The sequence below is a fragment of the Vipera ursinii genome (assembly GCF_947247035.1).
Source record: "Vipera ursinii genome assembly, chromosome: 2".
Classification (NCBI taxonomy): Eukaryota; Metazoa; Chordata; class Lepidosauria; order Squamata; family Viperidae; genus Vipera; species Vipera ursinii.
This window is the reverse complement of record NC_139513.1, coordinates 19,622,625-19,647,929: the sequence shown is the minus strand read 5'-3', so window position 1 is coordinate 19,647,929 and position 25,305 is coordinate 19,622,625. Positions and strand designations below refer to the sequence as shown.

Here is a 25,305-nt window from a genome sequence, read left to right as displayed (position 1 = left end):
CTTGCAGAAATAGGATGACAGCTCTTAAGAGAAAGAACCTGTTTACCTACCGGTGATCCCTAGTTCAGTCCTAGCTTATCTAAGTAGAGATTTGTAAGCTGAAATAACCTGCCTTTGAGCCGCTTCCGTGGACAGTAATCATCCCTGGGCTAGGGAACTGGTTGCATTACCACCACCACCCCGCAAAACAATACCTTACATTAGGATTGAAATCCACATTCAGGTAGTCCCCAACTTACAACGGTTCACTTAGTGACCATTCAAAGTTACAACGGCACTGGGGAAAAAGTGACTTACGACCGCATTTCACAGTTTTGACCTTTGCAGCATCCCCATGGTCATGCGGTCCAAATTCAGCCGCTTGGCAACTGGTTCGTACTTACGACCGTTGCTGTGTCCCAAGGTCAGGTGATCACCTATTGCAGCTTTCTGATGAGCAGAAGTCGCTGGGGAAACCAGATTCACTTAACAACCAGGTTACTAACTTATCAACTACAGTGATTCACTGCCACAAGGAAGGTGGTAAAATGGGGCGAAACTCACTTAACAAATATCTCATTTAACAACAGAAATTTTGGTCGTACGTCGAAGACTACCTGCAGCAAGTTGGAAGGGCCACTGTGAGTTGTATTACTAGTAGTCCTTGTCTTGTGACCACAATTGAGCCCAAAGTTTATGTTGCTAAGCGAGACATTTGTTAAGTGAGTTTTGCCCCATTTTGCGACTTTTCTTGCCAGAGTTGTTAAGTGAATCACTGCACTTGTTAAATTAGTAATATGGTTGTTAAGTGAATCTCGCTTCCTCATTGACTTTGCTTGTCAGAAGGTTGCAAAAGGTGATCACATGACTCCAGGACACTGCAAAACCGTCATAAATATGAGTCAGTTGCCAAGCATCTGAGTTTTGATTACATGACCATGGGGATGCTGTAATGGTTGTAAGTGTGAAAAACAATCATAGGTCACTTTTTCCGGTGCCGTTGTAACTTTGAACAGTCACTAAACAAACTGTTGTATGCCAAGGATTATCTGTAGTTGAATTTCACCAGCTGGATCATCTGACTCTACATAAGCCAGTGTAATACTAGTAAGTCCTCAATTTATGGCCAAAATTATGATGGAATTTTTAAAAGCTAACTTGCAATCAGTCCTCGAAGTTACGATTGACTCCCCATAGCCATGTGGTTGCGTATCAGACAGTTGGCACCTGGCTCACATTTATAACTGGTTGCGACATTCTACAGTCATGTTTTTTGCCAGTTTCCGGGGGGTGGGGGGACACCCCATCAATTTGGAAGGATAGATTTATGAAAATGGTTGTAAAATCAAGTCTGATCACATAGTGCCTCAATTTACAACTGAAATTCCAGACTCCAGTTGTGTTCATAAGTCAAGGACTACCTGAAGGCCAATTATCCCTACCCTGTTTCTTTCTCACTGAGATTGTTATTGTCCATGCTGAATTTACTGCTGAGTAGTATTGTTGCTGTTGAACTTGTTTTATTGCTGCTTCCTGCCAAGTGAAAGTTCAAATGTTTTGGGTGTCCTGGACAGGCTCCTCTGTCCTTCTCTGCCCTCAATCCAGCACCTGTCACTGAGTTCTTCCACATCAATTCATGTCAAGTCTGCTGATCTTGACTTCAGAGAACTAACCAAGGGTTGCGCCATTGTGCCACCAAGCAACTTAAGAGATACTTGGACTCAGCTACCTCAAATGCTGTGGGTTAGGGTTAGGATAAGTGCAAGTCAGTATTGTTTGTGGGGGTTTTTTTCTTAAATTATGTTTGCATGCAACTGTACAGCACCAATTTAGCTTTGTTGTTTAAAATGAAGATTTGGAATTTGTACAGATTAATAAAATAGATGTGCCAAATTCTCGGCTGATTTATGATGGTGGAGGAGGAAATCATTTGAGGAAATGCAGTATAAATGTCATTGATTCCAGTTTTTTTTTTCCTTTTTCCCCCCATTTATATTATTGTCCAAAAAAGGAACTGAGCAGCATATAATTTGCAGAAAAATAAATAGTTTTGTGATTCTCAACAGAAATCTAGAATTAAATGAATTTTACAAAGGGATATATGTACGGATGCAATGCAGACATTGTATCATACATTTTGCCTGTAAGGCAAATTACCTTTATTATAATAAGACAAACTATAGAAAGAGAGATGGATTTAGATATTGTGCTAAACCACTGTGTTATGTAGCATTGTAGGCACAGCAGTGCCTAAGATATTTTCCAATCAAATATGGTATAGAATTTTTACTTGATTGCTTCTCAATTGCTAGATTCTGTGGAATTGATGGGTTGCATGTTTTGTTAAAATTTAACTTTAGATTTTAAAGGTTTAATAATAAATCTAAATGCAAATTTAAATAATTTTGATTGCTTGTAAGTAGAGTTGTTTGTAAAAGCCAGGATTCGCATAACTGGTTTAAAATGAAGAATGAGATTGAGAATATTCTGTGTTAAAAAACTTTATATGTATGAGATGGTAATATTTAATTAGTTACTAAATGTGATAGCAATCCTTTTTGTCATATTTTTAGCAATTTGAATTTACATGCATGGAACATGGAACTTCACTTGAATACCGAACCATTGTCTAGTTGGAGAAATAATGATAATTACAATTTATTTATTTATTTTAATTCCATTTATATCCTGCCCTTCTCCAAAGACTCAGGGCGGCTTACAAGCTTAGCAGTAGAGTATGACCATACAAATACTATCATATATGATTTGCTGTCTCTCTCATTCAAGAAATTAGATTCTCTGAATATTTTGTGTAAAGGCACCATTGTTAACATGACAGTGTTAAAAGAGGTTTACAGAATGAGAATGTATGGTTTGCAGCCAGGAAAACTGGTTTTGAAATGGCCTTGGGATGCCAGTCAAAGTTTACTTACAAGCTCCTAATCACTTTAATTAGTTAGTAACAAATATTAGCAAATCTAACAATCGCACAGCTGAATATTTCATATTCTTAGGAACTTCCACCATAATGAAAAATATTGTAATAAAATATCAGAAGGCAAGAATGTTACTAGGTGTAATAAACCGTTTAACTTATAAATCATTATTGTTCTTATCTGAATAAAGTAGCTATTTTGAGTAGTAAATGAGCAAATGAACAAAGTTTTATCTGCATGTGCATGGGATCTATCTAGGTAGTGTGCAAAACCACCTCTGGTGGTTTTTCCTCTGGTGGAACAATTTTTCCATAGAAATGGTTCCTGACGCCCAAAAGCTTGGGGACCAGTGGCCTATGGAAAAGAGTCCAGTGTGGAATGCAAGATAAGGTAATTGGTTAGTTTGCAAACTCTGGTTTTTCCCACAGAGGTAAATAGAAGTTTCCAATCATGTTCATAGAATACCTTCCAGGCTCCTGTGTAGCCTGTACACATAGGAAAAAAATGATGGGTTTGTAGCATTGACAGGTTTGGATTAGATGATTTCCAAAATCAGTTTCAGGTCTGAATCTTCTCAAGAGTTTTATGAGCCAAGTGCCACAGTGGTGCTGAACCAAAAAGGTCTGAATCCATTGCCTTTGTTTGATTAGTGTAGTTCAGGAAAACAGCTAAATAATTAGGTAATAGGTGTTTGGGGGAAAATTGATTCCGTTCATTTCAAACAAGAGATGGGCAATCCATTGGCTGAATGCAGTCATCTGGCATCCCACAATGACACCACTGAAGTTTTACAGTAAAAGGATACATTTTTAGACCCGTTTGTTTGACAGTGGTTTGAAAACCACAATAGAATGGTTTTGTTGTGATTCAGGGTCAGCCTGTGGGTTCGGCAGTTGGGTCGGACGACTCAGAGGAGGAGGGGGGTGTTGAAGACCTTGCTGATGGGGTTGAAGATCTTGCTGATGATAGCCCTCAGCCAGGCCCCTCCCACTTGGTCACCACGGAGACCCAGCTGTGTGAGCCTGACAGTGTGGATGAAGATGACCCACAGCTGGCCCTGTTCAAGGACGCCCGACGCAGGAGGCAGTCAATTAGGAGTAAACAGAGGAAGGCAATGGGGCTTCTCGGAAGGAGGCAGAGAGAAGCCACGCCCTGAACTCTATATAAGGGGAATGTCTGGGAGGGCTGGTTTGCTGAAGGCAACCGCTCGGATGGTTCATGCTTCTTAAAGCTCCGGTTTCTGGGTTCGTGTCTTGTTTGTTTTTGTAGCTATAAATTTGGCAGGCGTATTCCAGCCTCTTGCCAGTTGTAAAGGGGTTGTCCCTGCCTTTTCTGCAGGGCCGGTAGCAGGCTGGTACAGAACAGGTTTGTCTTTTGGAGTGAGCCCATTCTCATTGGTATCCTAATCTTCTCAGCCAAAAATATTGGCTGAAGAAATATGTGGTGCCCTTCTTAGTGGCATCACAGCATAACTGGTGGGCTGAGTTGCAGCTCCTATCTCTTATACCGTGTTTCTCGGAAAACAGGACCTAGCCCGAAAATAAGCCCTAGCCCAATTTTCACACCAGTGCCAATATAAGCCCTGCCTCGAAAGTAAGCCCTACTTAAGAGTCTGTGCAGCTGGCCGCCCGCCCGCCCATTCTTTCTGCTTCCTGCTGACGTGAGGTGGAGGGGGGGGTTGAGGATGAAGTGAGGCAGGGGAGTGCGGTGCTGCCCCACACGCCCCGGACCGGCTGACAGAGGGCCCTGCATCAACATGCTGACAACTTCCTGGCCTTGCCACGGCGTCTCCAGCAGCCCAATGCAGGATCACCAGCTCGCTTCTCCTTACCACCGCAACAAAGCAGGAGGCTGAGCAGTGCGCCTGTGCCGCGGCCACTAAGCGAGGTGGTGGGGAGGGGGAGGACGAAGCTGATTCTCCTCCTTACTTGCCGTCGCAACAAAGCAGGAGGCTGAGCGATGCACCCGTGCTGCGGCCACTAAGTGAGGCTTAGTGTGGGGGGGAAATGGAGGACAAAGCCCCAACAGTATCCTTGGCCGCCCGGCCTGCAAAGCCTTGATGCTGGTGGAGTGAGGTGGCGGCCGGAGCAGCCCCTTCCCCATCTCTCCTCGCTTCCCCAAAGAATCCCTTCACCAACCTGCTTTCCGGCTCATTCTCCGCCACTGCATGCAGGGCAGCAACAGAAGCCTGTGGGACTACCAGTAAAAAAAAAAAAGTTCAATCTGACCTTCCAACTTTGAGAGATTTTTTTTTTCACAAGAAGTTGGAAAGTTGGATTGGTTTGGTTTGGTTTTGTTTTAGTCCCACAAACTTTGTTGCCCTGCATGCGGAGAACGGAGCCAGAGAGGAGATTAGTGAAGGAATGTGGTTGCCCTGGGGTGGGGTGGGGTTTAGGATTTGGCCACACAACAATGCTTATTTTATTCTTTAAGTGAAATTTTCTTGACTAGAATTTTCTTTGATAAGGCACATAGGTGGAGGAATGGGATACCAAAGAAATTACCGGTGGTTCCAGGATCTAATCTGGGTCGGTCACCGGGACTGGAAGTTTTGTCTTCCAAGCTTTCGGACTCGTGCTGGAGCCCCCATCCTCAGGGAACATCCCTCTAGCAGAGTGTGTGCCGTTCTGTGTGTGGGATTTATACGGTGCCTGTTGAAGTAGTGTGTGCTAGAGGGAAGCTCCCCGAGGATGGGGGCTCCAGCAATGAGTCCGAAAGCTCAGAAGACTCAGTGACTCTCGTCCCAGTGACAGACCCAGATTGGATCTTGCAACCTCATCCTGGGACATGTCTATTTGCCTTCGTTCATTACTGGTTGTCCTCAAGTTAAAATCATTTTGTTCATTGACCAGGAAGTGCTGGGGAAGCCAACAGGGAAGGTCACTTGAGCTAAGCCTCCCCTACCCGCATATCCTTCCCCAGCCTCTCTGCACTTGCACTGGCCATTCACACACACTCCGCACGCACGCACACACACACACACGAGGCTCCTCCAACACACCATCCCTCAACCTTGCCAGGCACCCTTGCACTATCCTTGCCTGGCAGCAGCCTCTTGCCTGCCATCCTCTTTCCAAACCACTTGACACAACTTACTACCAGCTTCCCCACTAACATGGTTGTGGGAAGCTGGCAGGAAGTTGCCCCACATGATGACTGTGCTAACAGCAACTGGGACTGCAAGGATTGCCGTCAGTTGAGTAATATGGTCACACTCTACGACTGTGTTGCTTAGTGATGGAAATTCTGGTTCTAATCGACGTTGTACGTTGAGGACTACCTGTGTCTTTCTAGACTTGTGACTCCTGCTCAAGGAGTAGGTGGCAATTCTGACGTTAGGTTGTGTACCAGTTTCACTCTTTCCTGGACCATGGGGTTCTGCTCACAGTCACTCGCACCCTAGTCACCTCCAAAGTGGATTGCTATAATGCAAACTATTGTGTTTCCCCGAAAATAAGGCCTACACTAACAGTAAGCCCTAGCTTGATTTGGGGGGGGGGGCTAATATAAGCCCTGTCCCAAAAATAAGCCTAGTTTTGGGGAAAGGCACACACCTAAAAATCAAGCTGGAGTGGGGGTGTGGAGCTGTCCCACCCACCCCACACCCACTTACCTTGCAGCCAGGCCTCTCCTTGCCGGCCCACTTCTTCTGAGGCCTCTTCTGCAGCCAGGCCTGCATTTCTCAGTCACAGGGCTTTCCGAAAGGCCTGTGCAACCAAAAACCGAGGTATGCATTGAATCTATAGCTCGGTTCTGCAAGACCTCAGCAGCTGAGCACCAAGCTATGGATTGAATCCATAGCTCGGTACTCAGCTGCTTAGGCTTTCTGGAAAGGCCTTACTGCAAAATGCAGAGCCGAATGCAGCTGCAGAACTTAGGCCCCAGAAGAAGTGGCCCAGCTATGTGAGGCTGTCTGTGCCAGAGGTGAGGTAAGGCCTACCCCAAAAATAAGACCTGGTGCCTCTTTTGGAGGCAAATAATAATAATTTAAGACCCGGTCTTATTTTCAGAGAAACACGATACATGTGGCTGCCATTGAAGAGTATTCAGGAGCTTCAACTGGTACAGAATGTGGCTGCACACTTGTATGCCTTTAGAGACAGCACAAGTCACACCTACGTTCTGTGAGCTGCATCGGCTGCCAATATGCTGCTAGGTGCAATTCAAGATGCTGGTTCTGACCTACAGGTCCTCATTACTTAAAGGACCAGCGATCACATCTCCCTGCCTCATCCTCATCAAGTGGAGCAGGAAGAATTTGTTGTGATTCTTGTCTGCTAAGGAGTTCCATCTGGCAAGGCGAGACAATGTACTTTTATTGCTGTGGTTCCCACCTCTCCCTTCCAGGATGAGTTAACCCCATCCCTTTTAGCCTCTCAGATGGCCCTCACAATGTGATTCTTCCAGCAACCTTGGGGATCCCTTGGGGAACCTACATGACGGCTGTATTACGTTTAGATTGGATCTTCTCCCACCGTCTTGTTTACTTGTGAAGCGTTCCGATAGTTGTGACGTTGTTTTAATTGTTAAATTATACACCACCTAGTCATGTTCAGTGAGATGGGCAATCACGTAAAAGTGTTTTAAGTTATATTTCCCTCAAAGGGATATCAAAAATTGGACATTGTAGTGACAAGCCTCAGCGTTGGGTAAGGGAAAGCCTCGTATCAAGTGCCAGTTCAAGGGATGGTTCTGCCTTTTAGAATGATTTCAGAAGGAAGGGCAGCATTGGTGTCCTTTTTTAAGCTTTGGTGTCCTCAGCCTTTTTTTTTTTTTAATTTGGCCTTAGCCTAAAGCTGGCACTGCTTGTGCCAACTGGCTACTAAATTTAATAGCCGCTGGTTGATGGGGTTTTCTTCCTCTCAGTCTCCTTTCTTCCTGGTCCAACCTAGGCACGTTTCGCGGGGAGCCAGGAGGAACCATCGTACTCAATGACCTTACAGCGCAATGTCAGATCGTTTGGGGCAAACAGCAAAGGGGAAGGATGGAAAAAAGTATTCGTCGCTCAACCTGTTTGATACATACAAGGGCAAGTCCTTAGAGATCCAGAAACCCACAGGTAAAACGGCCAGGGTGTTATCTTCTTCCCAGTCCTGCTCTCAACGGAGGAGGCAGCTGCCATGATGAACTTGGTCTTATCTCTGATGCTCTGATGTGGTACTCGCAGCGCCCTGAGCAGCTGTCCCTTACCGTAACCAGTTAACTCTGGGGGATTGACCAAAGTCCGGTTGACAATCGGCGTGAATCAGGACAGTCGGCTGCTCAAAGATGTCTCGGGGCTGCCTTTAACCTTTGAAATCCTCTTCCCTGCAGTAACCCCCCGCCATGGCTTGCAGAGTCTCGGTAAGGTTGCCATTGCCCGACGCATGCCACCCCCTGCGAATCTGCCGAGCTTAAAAGCGGAGAACAAAGGCAATGACCCCAACGTCTCACTAGTGCCGAAAGACGGGACAGGATGGGCAAGCAAGCAGGAACAGCCAGACCCAAAGAGGTAAGACAAGACACAAGCCGTTGGGGCGTCTGTACCCATTTTCAAGCTTACACCGTTTTAACTTTTTTTTAAAAAAATTATTGTTTCTGGGCCTCTTTTTTTTCCCCCCTCTAGTACCGATGCCTCGACAGCTCAGCCGCCGGAATCGCAGTCGCCGCCGGCTACACAGACGTCTGCCTCAAACCAACCGAAACGACCCCCAACAACCCCCGAGGTAAATTTGGGGCAAGAATGGGAGGTTGGAAGCACTCAGCCAGATTCTTTTTTTTTCCCCAGGACTGTTATGTCTATCTAAGGTAAAGGTAAAGGTTCCCCCGCACATGCGTGCTAGTCGTTTCCGACTCTAGGGGCCGGTGCTCATCTCCGTTTCAAAGCCGAAGAGCCAGCGCTTGTCCGAGAACGTCTCCGTGGTCATGTGGCCGGCATGACTAGACGCCAAAGGCGCACGGAACGCTGTTACCTTCCCACCAGAGTGGTCCCTATTTTTCTACTTGCATTTTTACGTGCTTTCGAACTGCTAGGTTGGCAGGAGCTGGGACGAGTAACGCGCTCACTCTGCTACGCGGCACTCGGGATGTCTGTCTAAGTTGTAACCTATATTTGGCAAAAAAAAAAATAATCTGGGATTTCTAACTGTAGCCTCTTCTCTCTTACTCATTATTCCTCCCTCTGTCCATCTTTGATATATCCGCTCTCCCTCTTTTTATCGTTCGCTGGTCCACCATGTAAACTACTTTTCCCTTCCTCCCTTGGGAAGCAGTTATTTGTCAGGAAAAAAAAAAGACTTGGGCCAAGACCCGATTGAAAACAGTTCCTGCAATTTCTGCCTCCCTAAAGACTGAATATAAATTTGAACAGGCGTGCACATCCACGCTCTACCTAGGTGATCATTTTACACCAGCTCTCTCTTGGGCATCAATTCTCAGCCAGCCCTCGGGGCCTATAGAAGATTTAGATAGGGGTTAGGTCTTTTTTGTCTCAGAAAACTGGGTCTGCTATAACTGACCGGAGAGGTAATGCAACGCAAGGAATGTGCCAAATTGACCGGTTTAGGAACCTAACCTGGAAAATTAAGATTTCTCCAATCTTTGTTTTCCTCCCCTATGGCCTGTGTGATCTCCTCCAGATTATGCTATTCTCTGTGGTGGTGTTGGGGGAGGGGAATTTCTGGAAGTAAATTGTCTAAACTGGAAGCAACTGCTGATCCAACTGACAGGCTTGTTCCCTTCTGAGCACAGTATCAAGCACACCTCAAAACTGTATCCAGTTTGAGAGATAATTTTTAGAGCTGCACGGTATTGCTTAGCCCAGAGAGGCAACAGAATGTTCTGGAGTTCTTCTCAACATGTGTTGTTCCCAGTCAGTGAGTTTTCATGTTGCCATGCAGGGGCTATTGCAGGGGTCAGCAACCTGAAACAGTGAAAGAGCCACTCGGAACCGGTTCCCTCACAAAAGGAAAAACTGGGAGCCGCAAAAAATGTGCGCGCATGTGCAAAACAGGGTTTGACTGAAGAGTGGAGACAAGGCGAGATATGCACCTACCCTGCATATTTTAATTGATTGGTTGAACTATTTTAGTCCCACTTTTTTTTTTTTTTTTGGACTGCACATGCAGAGGACTGGGAGCCGCAGGAGACGGCTGAAAGAGCCGCATGTGGCTACAGAGCCGCGGGTTGCAGACCTGTGGGCTATTGGAACAATTCATTGTCATTATATGTGTGAACTTAAGAGATCATTTCTTCCCTTGCTCATGGTGCAATTGCAAGGAAGATCAGGGTTGCTTTTTTTTTTTTTTAAACTTCAATTTTTATTTATTTATTTTTTGCCTCGAGAGGTGCTTTCTCCTCTGTTTTTTACCTGCCAAAAGGTTAAAGGAATCTGAGGAGCTTTGAATGTGAAGGGAATACCTAAAAGTTATTCCAATTTTTGCAAAGAATGTAGCATTCCTAATAAAGCAGCAGGAGCAGAGGTGGAGAAAATTGGCAATTGAAAAAAAAAAGTTGGATCAGTAGATTTGCATTTCTTTACTGATGACTAGAATCCTGCAGAACAAGTAGATAGAAAGTCCAGCTGGTCTTGGAAAGCATTTTCCAGGTGTGACTACTACTACTATTACTAAGAGGAATAGCAAGAGTGCAGGCAGCATAGATTTTGCACTTCTTTTCACGGCCATTATGTATTGGAGCCTCATGCTGGGAAAGGTTGAGGGCAGGAGAAGAAGGGGACGACAGAGAATGAGGTGGCTGGATGGAGTCACTGAAGCAGTGGGCGTGAGCTTAAATGGACTCCAGAAGATGGTGGAGGACAGGAAGGCTTGGAGGAGCGGTGTCCATGGGGTCGCGATGGGTCAGACACGACTTTGCAACTAACAACGACAAAACGTATTGGAGCTTGATAGAAGGTGGCAATCTTTCAGCAGGACTTCTTTGTTGCACCCTGCTCTGATTACAGTGAAAATGTAAGCAAGGCAGGCTGTTCTTCGCTCCATTTGAACTGTACAGGTTGCTTTCTGTGCAGGCTTATTCTTGAATAAATAATTGTATTTAGACTTCAGTGTAGCAGGCAAAATAAACCACCCAATTTTGGGATTTTATGAAAGGGTGATTTTTTTTTAATTTGAGGGTGCTGGAACTTTTCAGTTGTTACAGGCATCATTTTCAGTTCATTCAAGGGGAGTTTTGAAGGATTGAAAGTCTGATAGAAACTGTGATCGTATCAGTTTAAACTTGCTTATTTTCGAGCCTTATTAATTGCAGTAAGGATAACATTAAGTGTGGCTTGGCTTGGCATAGTATAGCATAGCATGTTCACCAACACACACATTGTGAATTGCAATATATGGCTATGGCTTAGCGTTGTTCACGAGTCACACTACTGCATCAAACTCTTTTTTGAAATAAATGATGGTTTAACTCTGTTTCAAAAAGACAGACAAGGAAAGAGCAGGTAGTAGAGGGTAAGTGAGGGAAGTGACTAATGCTGAAGTTCTTGATTTTAACTGAAGCTAAAGCTATTCCAAAATGTATTCCGAATTTCAGAAAAGTGGGATTTTAATAAATCCAGAGCAATGGTAAGGGGGACTGTGTAGTTTTATGTGCGAAAAGAATCTCGAGATGGGTAAAAATAAACCCTCTTTCCAAAGAACCTTGGCTTCTGGTGACTACATGAACAAGTCCATGTAATTGCTCGGCAGCAATGCAAAAACAGTGGCCACTTAACTCCTGGGAGGCTGTTTTGTGAAGATGATCTTCTCTATGAAGAGAGATGTTTAAAAATGAGAAAGTTTTGCTTTGAACAGACAGGTGAAAAGGGTGTCTAGAGAGTACATTTCAAATACCTGAATGGTATCATGCAGCAAGAAGGTCCGTGCTGTTTTCCATTAAGGTCATCAGTTCATGGATTAGTGTTAAATTCATAATCCAAACAACATCATCGTTGTGGTTATGCACACAATAAACAGAGTTAACCCCTCAAAGCTGTCTGAGCTAGCTACGTTACAGCAGCTGTCCAAAAGGTCAGAAGCAAAGGCACTACCTGGGCAGAGATATTTTCCCACAGCCTCTTTCTCTCTCTTGATTCCCAAATCTCCCGCAGGGCATGTACGTAAGCCTCCTGTAAGCTGTAAAATCAAAATCAGTACTTTGGCTTGGGCCTGGAAGCCTGTCGGCAACCAGTAGAGAGAACTGCAGTCCCACTTGGGGTGCATGTAGCAAGTGTTACCTGCCAAAAGATGAGCTGCACCATTTAGTCCCCAACTGCAGCTGCTGAGTACGCTTCAGAGGCAGCCCCACGTAGAACACGTTTCAGTAATTTATACAGGGGGGGGGGCGGGTGTGCGGGGTGACGTGGACAAACTGTAGCAACCTGATTCACCCTGTGTAGTAGTGAGCAATAATGAGCCAGTTTGCACCTCATACAATCAAAAAACATTTTAGTGCCTGGTTATATATAAACGCACGCCTAGGATTTGCTAAACCAAGGCTTCTGATCTGTGTGTGCCCCAAAGTGCGAGGAGTTGCTCATGAGCCTGAATCTTTTGTTAAAGTGAACATAGTTTAGTGTTGTGTCTAAACCACATTCATTCCTCTGAGTTTCTCAGTAGCCATTGCAAGATGCAAGAATGCTTGAGTAATAACTCCTGGAGAATTCTAACCTTCACCCTTCTGCTTTCCAAAAACATTTTTTTAGCACATCAGTTTTACGCTTAACCCTGATGTTAGAAAATTTATTCTCTTGAAGGAAGCAGTGTGATCTACTAGATCAGTCTTTCCCAACCAAATGAATCCTGAACTCTCGAAATCCCATGCTAGCTCCTGTATGTCCATCATTAAATTGACATTTTAATGGAGCAGCGAGCATGCACGCACGCACGCTGCTAGCACAAATGAAGCTGCGGGTGTACACATGCTTGCTGACAGCTCGCTCGGAACCAACCCCTCTTCTTTCCCCCCCCTCCTTCCGCTAGTTCGCAAAGCCAGAAAGGTTGAGGAACTATGATCTACACCAGACATGTCAAACACAAGGCCCGGGGGCCAGATGCAACCCGCGAAGTGGTTTCATGTGGCCCACGAAGCCATCCTGGAAACAGTGAGGGAACGGCCCCCACTGCCTTGGCCCTGGCCCAGAGACCCTCCTCCTGCCAGAGACCCTTAGAGCTGCCCCACTCCTGCCCAGGCCCCCATAGGCACCCTTGATGCGAACGATGTAGAGCTGGCCACGCCCACCCAGTAGGCCATACGCACTCTAGCCACACCCACCCAGTAGGCCACGCCCACCCTGGCCATACCCACCCGGCCCCCTAAGGGCAACCGCAATGCTGATGCGGCCCTCAATGAAATTGAGTTTGACACCCCTGATCTACACCCTGGGATTTTTAAAAAAAAAAATTAATTCCATTTATATCCCGCCCTTCTCCGAAGACTCAGGGCAGCTTACAAGCTTAGCAGTAGCCTTCATTCTATGTATATGCCTGCTTATTAGGGCTTTCACACACACACACACACACACACACACACAACATTATTACAAAGTCAGCTTAATTGCCCCCAACAATCTGGGTCCTCATTTTACCTACCTGGGAAGGATGGAAGGCTGAGTCAACCTTGAGCCTGGTGGGATGCGAACCTGCACTAATTGCAGGCAGCTGGTGTTACTTAAGGAGGCATTAGCCCACTGCTCTACACTGTTAAGACCCCTGGATAATTGGAAGCCATCAAGATTTTGTTTTCAGTTTGTGTTTCTCATCCTGTCCCCTTCTTTCAGAATTCCCCTACTGTAGCAAGCGGGGTAAAGTCCTGGGCACAGGCCAGCGTTACCCATGGAGCACAAGGCGATGGTAAGTCACGCCCCGACTCATACAAGTAAAGCGTGCGCGCACACACACCCTCCCCCCCCCCCCCCGTTTTTTGTGGGATGGAGCTATTTCGCCAAGAGTGTCTCTTACCATCTTTTTCTTTCCCTGGTGTCAAGGTGGAAAGGGATCAAGCCTACTGTCGCGATTCTCTCGCGAGGAATTTCCGACCCTGCAGGCGGCTGGCGACCAGGACAAACCTGGCAAAGAAAAGGACACTACCGATGCGTCGTATGGGCCCGGACCAAACCTCCGCCCCCAGAGTAAGTGACAGCGGCTTCTGAGGTCTGGAGCAAAGAGGCATCTACTTCCGGGTAAACCCATTGAAAAGGGCTCTTTCCCCCCCCCCCCCCCCCCATTCTTCCCATTTACTTCCCCTCCTCTGATAAATCTCTTGCAGATGCAACCAGCTGGCGGGATGGAGGTGGGCGGGGCACCGACGGGGAACTGGTGCCTGAGGATGGACGGGCTGGTGTCAGCATGCAGCCCAGCATCCCGCCTCAATTCCCTCCCTATCGGGGGATGATGCCGCCATTTGTAAGTATATTGTGGAAGTTGAGCCTTTTTGCTTCATTAGAAAGATTTTTTATTTTTTTCGGGGGGGGGGGGTTGTTTGAGGAATTTTCCAGTAATGAATTCCTTCTTTACCCAATTGCAGATGTATCCCCCATATCTCCCGTTCCCAACTCCATATGGGCCACAGGGACCTTACCGCTACCCCACAGCAGAGGCACAGAGGTAAATCAGGAATGTTGGGAGGGTTATGTGTAAAGGGAATTTGGAATGTGGCTTGAGGGGGATATTTGCTCTCTGGCAGAAGCAAAAGCGAGATGCTTGAAATCTTCGTGGCATAACCTTACGGTCTAATAAAGGGGGACTCTGAAACTGTTCGGACCATTTGATCAAAGTACTTGTTTTAAATTTCCAGACTAGTTAAGGCAGATGAAGATACTCCGAGAAAGGTTGTATCGTTTAAACAAAAGAAAGCCAGATTGGGTTGTTTAACAGAGAAGTGAAAGGGGTGTGCAGCTATTGAGAGCCGCAATGAAAAGGGGGGGCGCGTTTCAGAGGGGGGGCCCCCCCGAGGCCACTTGTTCGATCTGTGGGTGCTTTCTTAAATGAGCTGCCCCTTTTGTGGGCTCATGCGGCAGCCACATAGTTCTAGGAAAAGACATGATTGAGTTAAGGAAACACACTTCTCTAATTGCTTACTTTGCTCCCAGTATTCAGATAAAAGAATTACACAGCTGATTGAGCAACACTTAAATGGGTATCGCAGGTAAATTCTAAATTGGTCGAATTCACAGGTCTATTCACAGTCTGGCTTGAAACGTGAGCTACAATGTGGGGGGGTGGCTCAGGCACTAGCGATAAATAAGGTTGCCTCTCCGCTACATGGGCGGGGAGAACATCTGATACTCAAGATGCTTTTGGACAGGGGTAAGCAACCTCGGCTCTTTTACGACTCGTGGACTTCAACTCCCAGAATTCCTGAGCCAGCCGGGCTGGCTCAGGAATTCTGGGAGTTGAAGTCCACGAGTCGTAAAAGAGCCGAGGTTGCCTACCCCTCCTTTTGGATAACCATTGACTCTTTTGATCTTTCTCCTGGGTTTCAAATGTCTTTTGCTAGCAGAAAGCAGAAGCGGCACTTAAATTCTCGTGCGGTTTCTTCCCTTCTCAGGTTCCAGCGGCTCCCAGGGCCTCGCCCCGCACAACCTCCGTCGCGCACCCCAGAACCTGTAAACCGGCCCCCCGTCCTCAAGCAGGACGACCTAAAAGAATTTGATGAGTTGGACCAGGAAAACGATGAGGGCTGGGCAGGTAAACTGGAGGGAAGGATCACATAACGGTTGCTGGATTAGGCCTTTTTTTGTTTCCAACCCTCCAGGGGCGCGCTGGCATTTCGGTCTCATTCTCTCTCCCCTCCTCTCTCGCCAGGAGCCCACGAAGAAGTGGACTACACTGAGAAGCTAAAATTCAGTGACGAAGAAGACGGAAAAGAGTCCGATGAAGAAATTACTGAAAGCCGGTAAAAATTGGGCAGTGCGGTAACCGATGGCATGGGTTTCCCCATGAACTGGTCCCCTGGGCTATCAGTTCTGTAGGAAAGAAGGTGGTGGCTTGTCTTTTTTTAAGTACCTCTACTCATATTTGACACTGGAGATGCAGCCCTCGGCCGTGTGTGAGATCCAAGGAAAATCGGTCCAAGGTGGCTGCATCTGAAGACTTACTTGAGTCAAAACTCTTCTTGTATTTATTTATTTATTTATTTTATTATATTTATATACCGCCCTTTCCCGAAGGACTCAGGGCGGTTTACAGGGTGGTTAAAACAAAAAATACAAAAGTTAAAAACAGATTTAAAAAAATTATATCCGTCCCTGAACAAATAAAACCCCAGTTAAAATTAAAATTAAAATTCTCAGCCTGGGCCAGAGAGCTCGAAGAGCCAGGTCTTCAGGTCCCGGCGGAACGAACGGAGGTCGGGGGCGGTCCTCAGCTCCACTGGCAGCTGGTTCCAAAGGGCAGGCGCACCCACTGAGAAGGCCCTATCCCTGGGTGTTGTCCGCCGGCAGTCTCTTACCGGCTGCACCCTGAGAAGACCCTCCCTGTGTGAGCGCACTGGACGAAGGGAGCTTGATGCCGGCAGCAGGTGTTCCCTCAGATAACCCGGACCCAAGCCATTTAGGGCTTTATAGGTCATCACCAGCACCTGGTTGCCCCAGCTGCAAAGAGAATAACAGAATAACGAGAGTGGGGAGGGACCTTGGAGGTCTTCTAGTCCAACCCTCTGTTCAAGCAGGAAACCCTACACCAGTGATGGCGAACCTTTTAGAGACCGAGTGCAACCCAAAACCCTCTTATGTATCGTCAGGTGCCGGGTGGGAGTGGCCCGTTGTGTGGCCCATTGGGTGGGCGTGACTGCGGGGTAATGGCAGACTGGGTGGGACTAAAAAGTTCAATCAATTCCAACTTTGCGAGATCTTTTTTTTTCCCCACGAGAAGTTAAAATTGATTGAACTTTTTTTTTTTGCACACAGCAGCAGAGGCCTAAAGCGAAAACGTTTTATAAAACCCAGCTGATGGCCTAGGACTGGGGCGATGGGGTGCATGCCCAGAGAGAGGGCTCTGCGTGCTACAGGTTTGCCACCATGGCCCTATATACCAAGGGTTGGAAACCTTAAATACTCAAAAGAGCCACTTGGACCCATGTCCCAGAGGGGGGGAACACTGTGAGCCGCAGAACTCACGCACCCGCACGCGAGGGGGGAAACTTGATTGAAGAGTTTAATTAAAAATAAATAGAGGCTGCTGTGCATGAGTTCTCTCCCTCCCTCTTTCTCTTCCCCCTCTCTGCGATCTTCTGCTCACCTGGCAAGCTGGCTTCCCGCTGTTCTCGGACAAGCTGAGACACATTCTTATTGGGCTGGCTCTCCTGCCTTGCTTTCTGCTGCTTCCTGTGGAGACGCAGCAAAGGCAGGAGCCCCACCCAATAAGCTTGTCAGCTTCTCGGAGAACGGTGTGAGTTACACACACAGAGAGAGAAGGGAAGTGTAACCACCCCTCTGTCTCTTCAAATGGCTGGGAGCCACAGGAGAAGACTGAAAGAGCCGCATGTGGCTCCAGAGTTGCCGACCCATGCCCTATACAAATTTCAGACCAAGTGGTTGTCCAGTCTCTTTTAAAAACCTCCAGTGATGGAGCACCCACAGCTTCTGAAGGCAGGCCGTTCCACTGATGAATTGTCCTCACTGTCAGAAAATTTCTCCTCATACAGGCAGTCCTCGACTTATGACCACAATTGAGCCCAAAATGTACGTTGCTGCGTGAGAAATTGGTTGAGCGTTGCCCCAGCTTACGGCTTTTCTTGCCACATTTTGTTAAGTGAATGACTGCAGCTGCTAAAATTAGTAAAAGACGGTTGTTAAGTGAATCCGGTCAGAAAAGGGGATCACAGGACCCCCCCAGGACACTGCAACCGTCATAAATATGAGTCGGTTGTCAAGCATTTGAATTTTGTATCACGCGACCCTGGGGATGCTGCCACCGGTCGTAAGTGTGAAAAAATGGGTCATACGCCACTTTTTCCAGTGCCGTTGTAACTTCAAATGGTCACTGAGTGGAGTGTTGTAAATCGAGGACTACCTGTATCTAGGTTGCTCCTCTCCTTGATTAGTTTCCCTCCAGTGCTTCTTGTCCTGCCTTCGGTCGCTTTGGAGAATAGATCGACAACACCCCACCCCCCCAATTCTTTGCGGCAGCCTCCCGGATATGAACACTGCCATCCCATCGTGCCCCCCCCTCCCCTTGCTCCTCCTTTTCACTAAACTGGGCATGCCCGGTGTGCACACCATCTCCAGAGCTCTGTTTTACTGTTCCCTCTTATCTCTTTGTAGTCATGATGAAACTTCTGGTCCTGAAACCCAGTCCTCGGGCGCCGAGGCAAAGAAAGCTGGAACTCCAAAAGAGGATCAATCTGTTGTGAAAACAGCCTGGACTGAAAACACGCGTCCTGCGGAGGGCGCCAAAGACTTGCCGCCCCCTTCCCCTGCCGTCCGTCCACCGCCTCCTCCGCCCCCTCCACCCCCAAACAGGGGCAGCTGGGGACAGCCCAACGATTTCCCGGTGAGTCAGTGGAGGGTCGTCCATTGCCTCTCCAGGGATTAAGAACGTAGACCGGATTGTGCTTCTGTCTTAAACCGAAGGGTGTAATGTGTGGGGAAAGGACTAAGGAGACAAAGCTCTACACCACGGGTGTCAAACTCACCACATCACGTGATGTGCCGCGACTCTTTTTTGCATTGCCGGCAATGGGGCGAGCGCGGCTACGGTATGACGAAACTGGCCCGCGGGCTGGCAGTTGTGACGCCCCTTGCTCTACATCAGATCCGGCCCGCGAAGTGGTTTCATGTGGCCCGTGAAGCCATCCTGGAAACAGTGAGGGAACGGCCCCCGCTGCCTTGGCTCCAGCCCAGGCCGGCCAGGAGCCAAGGTACAATTTTGTGGTGGTCATCTATGCTGAAACACATTCAGTCTTAGCTCCACAAGGCCATCTGGAAACAGTGAGGGACCGGCCCCTACCGCATCGGCCCCGCCCCCTGGGTGCACGCTAGGGAGGTATCACCCTTTGTGACGAATGAAGAAATGCACCATCGCCTGGAAGTGGCCAGCACATGGCCCTGCCTTCTTCGGGCAGGCTAGGGGCTGGGCAGTGTTGTGCTTCTCTTCAGGCTTGTGCCACTGGCTCAGCCTCTCAGTGCTGTGAGGAGAGGGTCATGTGCTGGCCACTTCCAGGCAATGGTATATTTCTTCATTCCTCATGAAGGATGACACTTCCCCAGCTGCATTTCTTTCCTGTTTTTCTCCCTCCCTCATCTCAAATATTTTCTTATCACTGTTCTTAGGAAGGAAGGAAGGAGAGGGAAGGTCTGAGGGAAGTCCTGCCTTCGTCCTTCCCTGCTGCCCTTTCACCATCCCCTTGCCCCCTCCTCCTGGCTTAACCTGGGTGGTCTTCCATCCTATTGCTAAGGAAGCTTTGGATACAAAGCCAGGTCTCCTCACATGGAGAGGACCCATCATGAGCAACCTGACTAAGGAGAGCAAGCACAGCAGCTGGGCACCCTCTTGGGGAGGTGGGGGTGGGCTTAGTGCTGCGGGTGCTTGAGGGCTAGGCTGGGCATTTGACCTCCGCATCACCATCCAGCCTCTTCCCCCCCCCCCCCCCCCGCATGGCCTGAGAGGATCAGTGAGGCTCCTCCAGTGGACCATGCCTCGGCACTTGCCCCAGTCCCATCTCCTTCTGCCAGAGATCCTCAGATCTGTCCCACTCCTGCCCAGCCCCCATAGGCACCCTTAACACGAACAATGTAGAGCTGGCCATGCCCAACCAGTAGGCCACGCCCACCCTGGCCCCTCAAGAGTAACTGCAATGCTGATGCGGCCCTCAATGAAATTGAGTTTGACACTCCTGCTCTACATAGTCCTCGACTTACAACTGTAATTGAGCCTAGAATTATGCTATTAAGTCGTGCCGTTATTAGGTGTGGTTATCACGTGATCACACCCAATTTTAGAACTTCTTTATCATTAAGTGAACACAATTGTAAAGCAAACCTATTGTTCACAATGGACTTTTTTTTTTCCCGCTGAAAACTGGACGTAAACCTGTTTCCACCAAACCCCGTGAATTGCAGCCTGATGACCGCAGGATGACTGTTTTCTAAGCACCCAAAATGCAGTCACGTGACCAGAGGGGGGGGCAGCCATCAGAAATTCGAATCCGAGTTTTTGGGGATGCATCGTAATTTCAGTCACTAAGCAACCAGGGTCATAGTTTGTTGCTGCTTTATTGTGCAACAAGGCAAGGGCTGCTTTTTCATAAACAGAGGCACAAGGGGCTTAAGGCAGGGCTTTTCAACCTTTTCACCCATTGTGCCAGTTTTAAGATATGGCAACATCCGAGTAGCACCAGTTGCCTAGCAAGGTGTCAAAAACCTGATGACCAAAAAAAAGGGAAAAAAGTGATGTACAGGTAGTCCTCGAGTTACAACTGTTTGATTAGTGACTGCTCAGGCTTGTGCGGTGCTGCTGCCGGTTCGGCTCGTTCCCCTCCCCTGCTACCACTTTTCTAGGATGGTCGTTTACCATCTGCCAGGTGCCAATGTACCACATGTACCCGTACCACTCGTTGAAAAGCCGTGGCTTAAGGGACCTGCGCGTCAAAACCTCTCATTTGAATTTCCACTGCGGTGCTTAATCGGGAATGATCCCTTTCCTTCCCCACCCCCCAAACCCCCCCACACACACACACACAGTTTAATTGAGGGAGCAGCTTTTGAGTCTTAAGGTAGTTTCTTCCCTCCAGGACCGCCCACTGCGGCCACTTCCTCCTGAGGATGAAGACGAAGCTTGGCGCCAGCGCCGAAAGCAGTCCTCGACGGAGATTTCTGCCGCGGTGGAGCGTGCCCGACGTCGGAGGGAGGAGGAGGAACGGCGCATGCAAGAGGAACGGCGAGCTGCCTGTGCCGAGAAGCTCAAGCGCCTGGACGAGAAATTTGGCACTCCTGACAAGCGTCTGAAGCCGGAGCCTCCCAAAGAGTCTCCTGCTCCTCCGGCCCCTCCCACCCCGGTGCCCCCCAGTCCACTGGCTGCCCCAGTCTCCCCGGAAGAAAAAAAAGAGGAGCTGGTTCTGGCTAACAAGCCTCACAACGCTGCTGCCGGTTTCAGCGACGGGGCCGGCAACAGCAGCAATGGGATCAACTTGGACTCGGCTGCTCTTGGTAACCTTTTTCTTCCTGTCAGTGTTAGAAAAGCATATCTGAGAGGCTAGGCCAGGGTTCGGCAGCCTTAAACACTCAAAGAGCCACTTGGACCTGTTTCCCACAGGAAGAAAAAAAAACACTGGGAGCCGCAAAGCCCGTGGGCGTTCTCTCTTTCTCTCCCTCCCTCCCCCTCCCTCCCTCTCTCTCTCTCTCTCTCCCCCCCCCCTCCTCCTCTCTGATTTTCTGCTCACCTGGCAAGCTGACACACATTGGGCTGGCTCTCTTGCCCTGCTTTCTGCTGCTTCCTGTGGAGACGCAGCAAAGGCAGGAGCCCCACCCAGTAAACTTGTCAGCTTCTCCAAGAACAGCATGAGGCAACTCTTTTTTACACACACAGAGAGAGAAGGGAAGCGCGAGTTTCTCTCTCTCTCTCTCTCTCTCTCTCTCTCTCTCTCTCTCTCTCTCTCTCTCCCCCATGCAAATGGCAGAGGAGGACTGGGAGCCGCAGGGAAAAGGCTGAAAGAGCCGCATGCGGCTCCAGAGCTGAGGGTTGCCGACCTGTGGGCTAGGCCATGGGTAGGCAACCTTGCCTCTTTTATGACTCGTGGACTTCAACTCCCAGAATTCCTGAGCCAGCATGGCTCAGCTTGGAAACCTCTCCCTTTCCCCTCAGCATGGCTGGCTCAGGAATTCTGGGAGTTGAAGTCCACGAGTCATAAAAGAGCCAAGGTTGCCTAGCCCTGGGCTAGGCAAAGGGTCACTGGAATTGCCATCAAGATGTATACAGTGTGTGGCAAAATGGGGGGGGGAAGTGATAACAGGGTTTTGGAATTTCTACCCCGTCTTTCTCTTATCACTGTTCACAATTTTTATTGCTTTTATATTTTTTATGTAACAATCTTTGTTATTATTGGAGGTTTTTTTCCTGTTAACCACTTAATTAATAATATAGTTTATAGGGTATAACAGATTGTAAATTGTAGATTTAGTAGTTTTAACTGTTTAAAAGTATTTTTGGCCTGTCTGGCAAGGGGTGGGAAAACCAACATGGCTGTATTATACTAATATGCATTCAACTAGGGAGGATGTTATGTGTATATGTGTTAGGTTTTTTTTTTTTAAAAAATACACTTTTGTTTTGTTAATGTCTTTTTCGGGGGGGGATCATTTTTTAACATATTTTGGTGTTTTGTATTTTAATCTTTGGGGTGGGGGGAAGTGTTCTTTTTTTCCAAATTGGAAACAAGGATCATATTCCAGCAGTCCTGGTTTGAATCAGTAGAAATAAAATTTGGAATATTTGGCTTGATATAAATTTCAGATTAAGTAAAATCCGGGCAGAGTGAGTAGAGCAGACATGTCAAATACAAGGCCCGGGGGCCGGATCCAGCCCGCAAAGTGGTTTCATGTGGCCCGGGAAGCCATCCTGGAAACAGTGAGGGAATGGCCCCCACTGCCTTGGCCCTGGCCCAGAGACCCTCCTTCTGCCAGAGACCCTCAGATCTGTCCCACTCCTGCCCAGGCCCCCATAGGCACCCTTGATGCGAACGATGTATAGCTGGCCACGCCCACCCAGTAGGCCATACGCACTCTAGCCACGCCCACCCAGTAGGCCACGCCCACCCGGCCCCCTGAGGGCAACCGCAATGCTGATGCGGCCCTCAATGAAATTGAGTTTGACACCCCTAGAGTAGAGCAAGGATCATTCTCCTTCCTCCTCCTTCGGGGGTTTTCTTTCGCCCCCTTAGTTGCCCACCAATAGCGCAGGATCTCGTTGCCTCCCTGACCCCCTTCTTCACAGCAGCTCCCACTCTTGCCGGAGAGTATTGGCAACAAGCATTTTCCAGAGCAGCCATTCACAAAGTGGCATCTTTTAGTGTGTTAAGACTACAATTCTCCATCGTTCCCAGCTAGTAAGACTCTGCTTTTGGTTTTTAAATGCACATAGAGGTTGGCTAAGACTGCTTGTAGAAGAAACCCTCAAAATCTTTTGCAATGCAATGGAGATGCTAGTTAGTAAAGGACATGACAGAAGGCATTATCAATCAGTCTTTTAGCTTTGTGCTCAGAAGCGGAGAAAAGAAATAGGAAAGGTCTCTCAGATTTTGATAGCCGATGCATAGCTGATTTGAGGAGCAAGGTCTTGCTTTTTCTTCCTAATACTCTCACTGACTGCATATGAATTCTCTCCAATTTTTTTTTAAAAAAGACCTCTCCCAAATCCAATGTATGACCTGTTTCTGGCAACGCTGGGCTGGTTCCCTGGTCTGAGGGAACAGGATTATATTTTACTTAATTTGGACATTTTACTCAATTGGGATATCTCACAAGCCATCCTGCATCACGAGGTTTTGAATTTAAAAAAAGTAACATCAAACGGCCAGTTTGCAAACCTCTCGATAATGATCAAGAAAGATTTAAATGAATATATTTTTTTAAATTTATTTTAATTCCATTTATATCCCGCCCTTCTCTGAAGACTCAGGGCGGATTACAAGCTTAGCAGTAGCCTTCATTCTATGTATATGCCTGCTTATTAGGGCTTTCACACACCCCCAAGCGGCATTATTACAAAGTCAGCTTAATTGCCCCCAACAATCTGGGTCCTCATTTTACCTACCTCTGAAGGATGGAAGGCTGAGTCAACCTTGAGCCTGGTGGGACTCGAACCTGCACTAATTGCAGGCAGCTGGTGTTACTTAAGGAGGCATTAGCCCACTGCTCCACCAAGGCTTCATTGAATAACAATGCAGGAGTAGGAAAGCTCACCTTAATACCAATACAGGGGGGAAAAATCTTATTTTATTTATTTTTTAACAAGTGAGAAACTTATGTTGAAAAGTTAAGGACCTTATGGGTCAGTGGCATTGATTGGAAACATGCGGAAGAGGCCATCATCTTGCAGTGGATAGACTATGGCTAAGATGATGATGATGATGATGATAAATCAGTGACGATGAACCTTTTGAGCTCAGCAATCAAAAACTCAGAAAATGCTTAACTTGAGTCTGCTGGTGTGTCACACACACACACACACACTTACTCACTCCATAAGAGAGCACCAATTCATAACAGAATAGCAACTTGGAATTAAATTATTTAAATTTATTAAATAAATTCTTACATAGCTGTAAAAAATTTTTTTCAAAATGCCTGTCTAAGGCGTCAGGAGGCCTGGAAGCTGGAGAATGCTGTTGAGTTGACCTTGTAACTCCAAAAGAAGCAGGAAAGCACTTTTTGGGGGGGAGGCTCCAGAGGCCGCTCAAGAGCAGGGCCCTCTTGCATGGCTTCCAGAGAATCCAGAGGCGTGGGTCGTGTCACCCAAAACGACACGGCGTGATCATCCATGATGCGAGTCATACATTCCCCATCACTGGTTACAGGTCAGTGTGTGTGGGACTCTGCAACCGACTTGTTCCTGTCTTTCCCATCTTGTCCCACCACAGCTGAGCCCCCTGTGACTCCACCCCCTCCTCCCAAGGAAGTTCCAGAAGTGAGGGAAGAGCAGCCAGCCTTACCTGGACCTGTCCTTCCAGCAGTGCCCATTGCTGCCAAGGTGGAGCCCAAGGGAGAGGTGGTTCTCCCAGCGCGCCAGCCCATCCCGGCCCAGACCCTCGGCTACTCGAAATATCAGAAGTCCTTGCCACCTCGATTCCAGCGCCAACAGCAGGTAGAGTGTGAGATGCCGGAGAAGAAACAGCCAGCAGAGCTTGTTAGGTGGAGCTCTGATTAAGGATCTGGTGCCTGCTGATGTCCTCACAGCTACTAGCAGTTGCTTGTCCAAGTAGGAGCTCTATCAGACCTGTCCCAACTTGGGCATTTAGGAAGGGGGAAAAAAGAAACCTCACCTCCACTTGTAGCCGAAGATATACTTTTACCAAAGCTGAGCAGTTACAGCCTAGCGAAGCCAGACCTAAAGGAAATCCAGCATAAACCCGGTGATTTTCACTTCTCCCAGGTCCACCACCCCCTCCTCTGCCCCCCCCCCCCGCCCTGGTCATCTTGGTGGTACCCAGTAAAGTTCAGACTAGGTGTTTTGGTAACAATTCCACATTTTGGCACCTCTTTCATGGGCGTTCGCATGCCTTTCCCAGGCTGGCATCCTTGGTGTGTCTGGTTGGCACCTCCGGCTCCTGTCATTCCCCCTTCCTGTATCCTCCCAACTCGCCCCACAGTTTATGGGAGGCTGCCATCAAAGTGAAGCAAAGCGGTTTGACGGCAGGTCTGACAGGCTCTGGTTAGGAGCAGCTGTTGAGGGCCATGTATTAAAAGATGCTTTCATTACCC

At 47.8% G+C, this 25,305-nt stretch overlaps 1 protein-coding gene across 4 annotated transcripts in view; it reads left to right on the top strand.

Annotated features, from left to right (window-relative positions):
- The window catches only part of PRRC2A (proline rich coiled-coil 2A), a 60,850-nt gene that overhangs the window by 12,023 nt on the left and 23,522 nt on the right, over positions 1-25,305 (top strand). For all 4 annotated transcript variants that reach the window (XM_083352613.1, XM_083352614.1, XM_083352611.1 and 1 more), the window contains exons 2-13: positions 7,808-7,974; positions 8,229-8,406; positions 8,521-8,620; positions 13,669-13,741; positions 13,876-14,019; positions 14,157-14,293; positions 14,415-14,494; positions 15,438-15,577; positions 15,695-15,785; positions 18,154-18,382; positions 20,622-21,036; positions 24,465-24,688. In XM_083352613.1, the coding sequence (XP_083208739.1) occupies positions 7,863-7,974; positions 8,229-8,406; positions 8,521-8,620; positions 13,669-13,741; positions 13,876-14,019; positions 14,157-14,293; positions 14,415-14,494; positions 15,438-15,577; positions 15,695-15,785; positions 18,154-18,382; positions 20,622-21,036; positions 24,465-24,688 (1,923 nt within the window). In that variant the 5' untranslated portion in view covers positions 7,808-7,862. The remainder of the gene's footprint in view (positions 1-7,807; positions 7,975-8,228; positions 8,407-8,520; positions 8,621-13,668; positions 13,742-13,875; positions 14,020-14,156; positions 14,294-14,414; positions 14,495-15,437; positions 15,578-15,694; positions 15,786-18,153; positions 18,383-20,621; positions 21,037-24,464; positions 24,689-25,305) is intronic.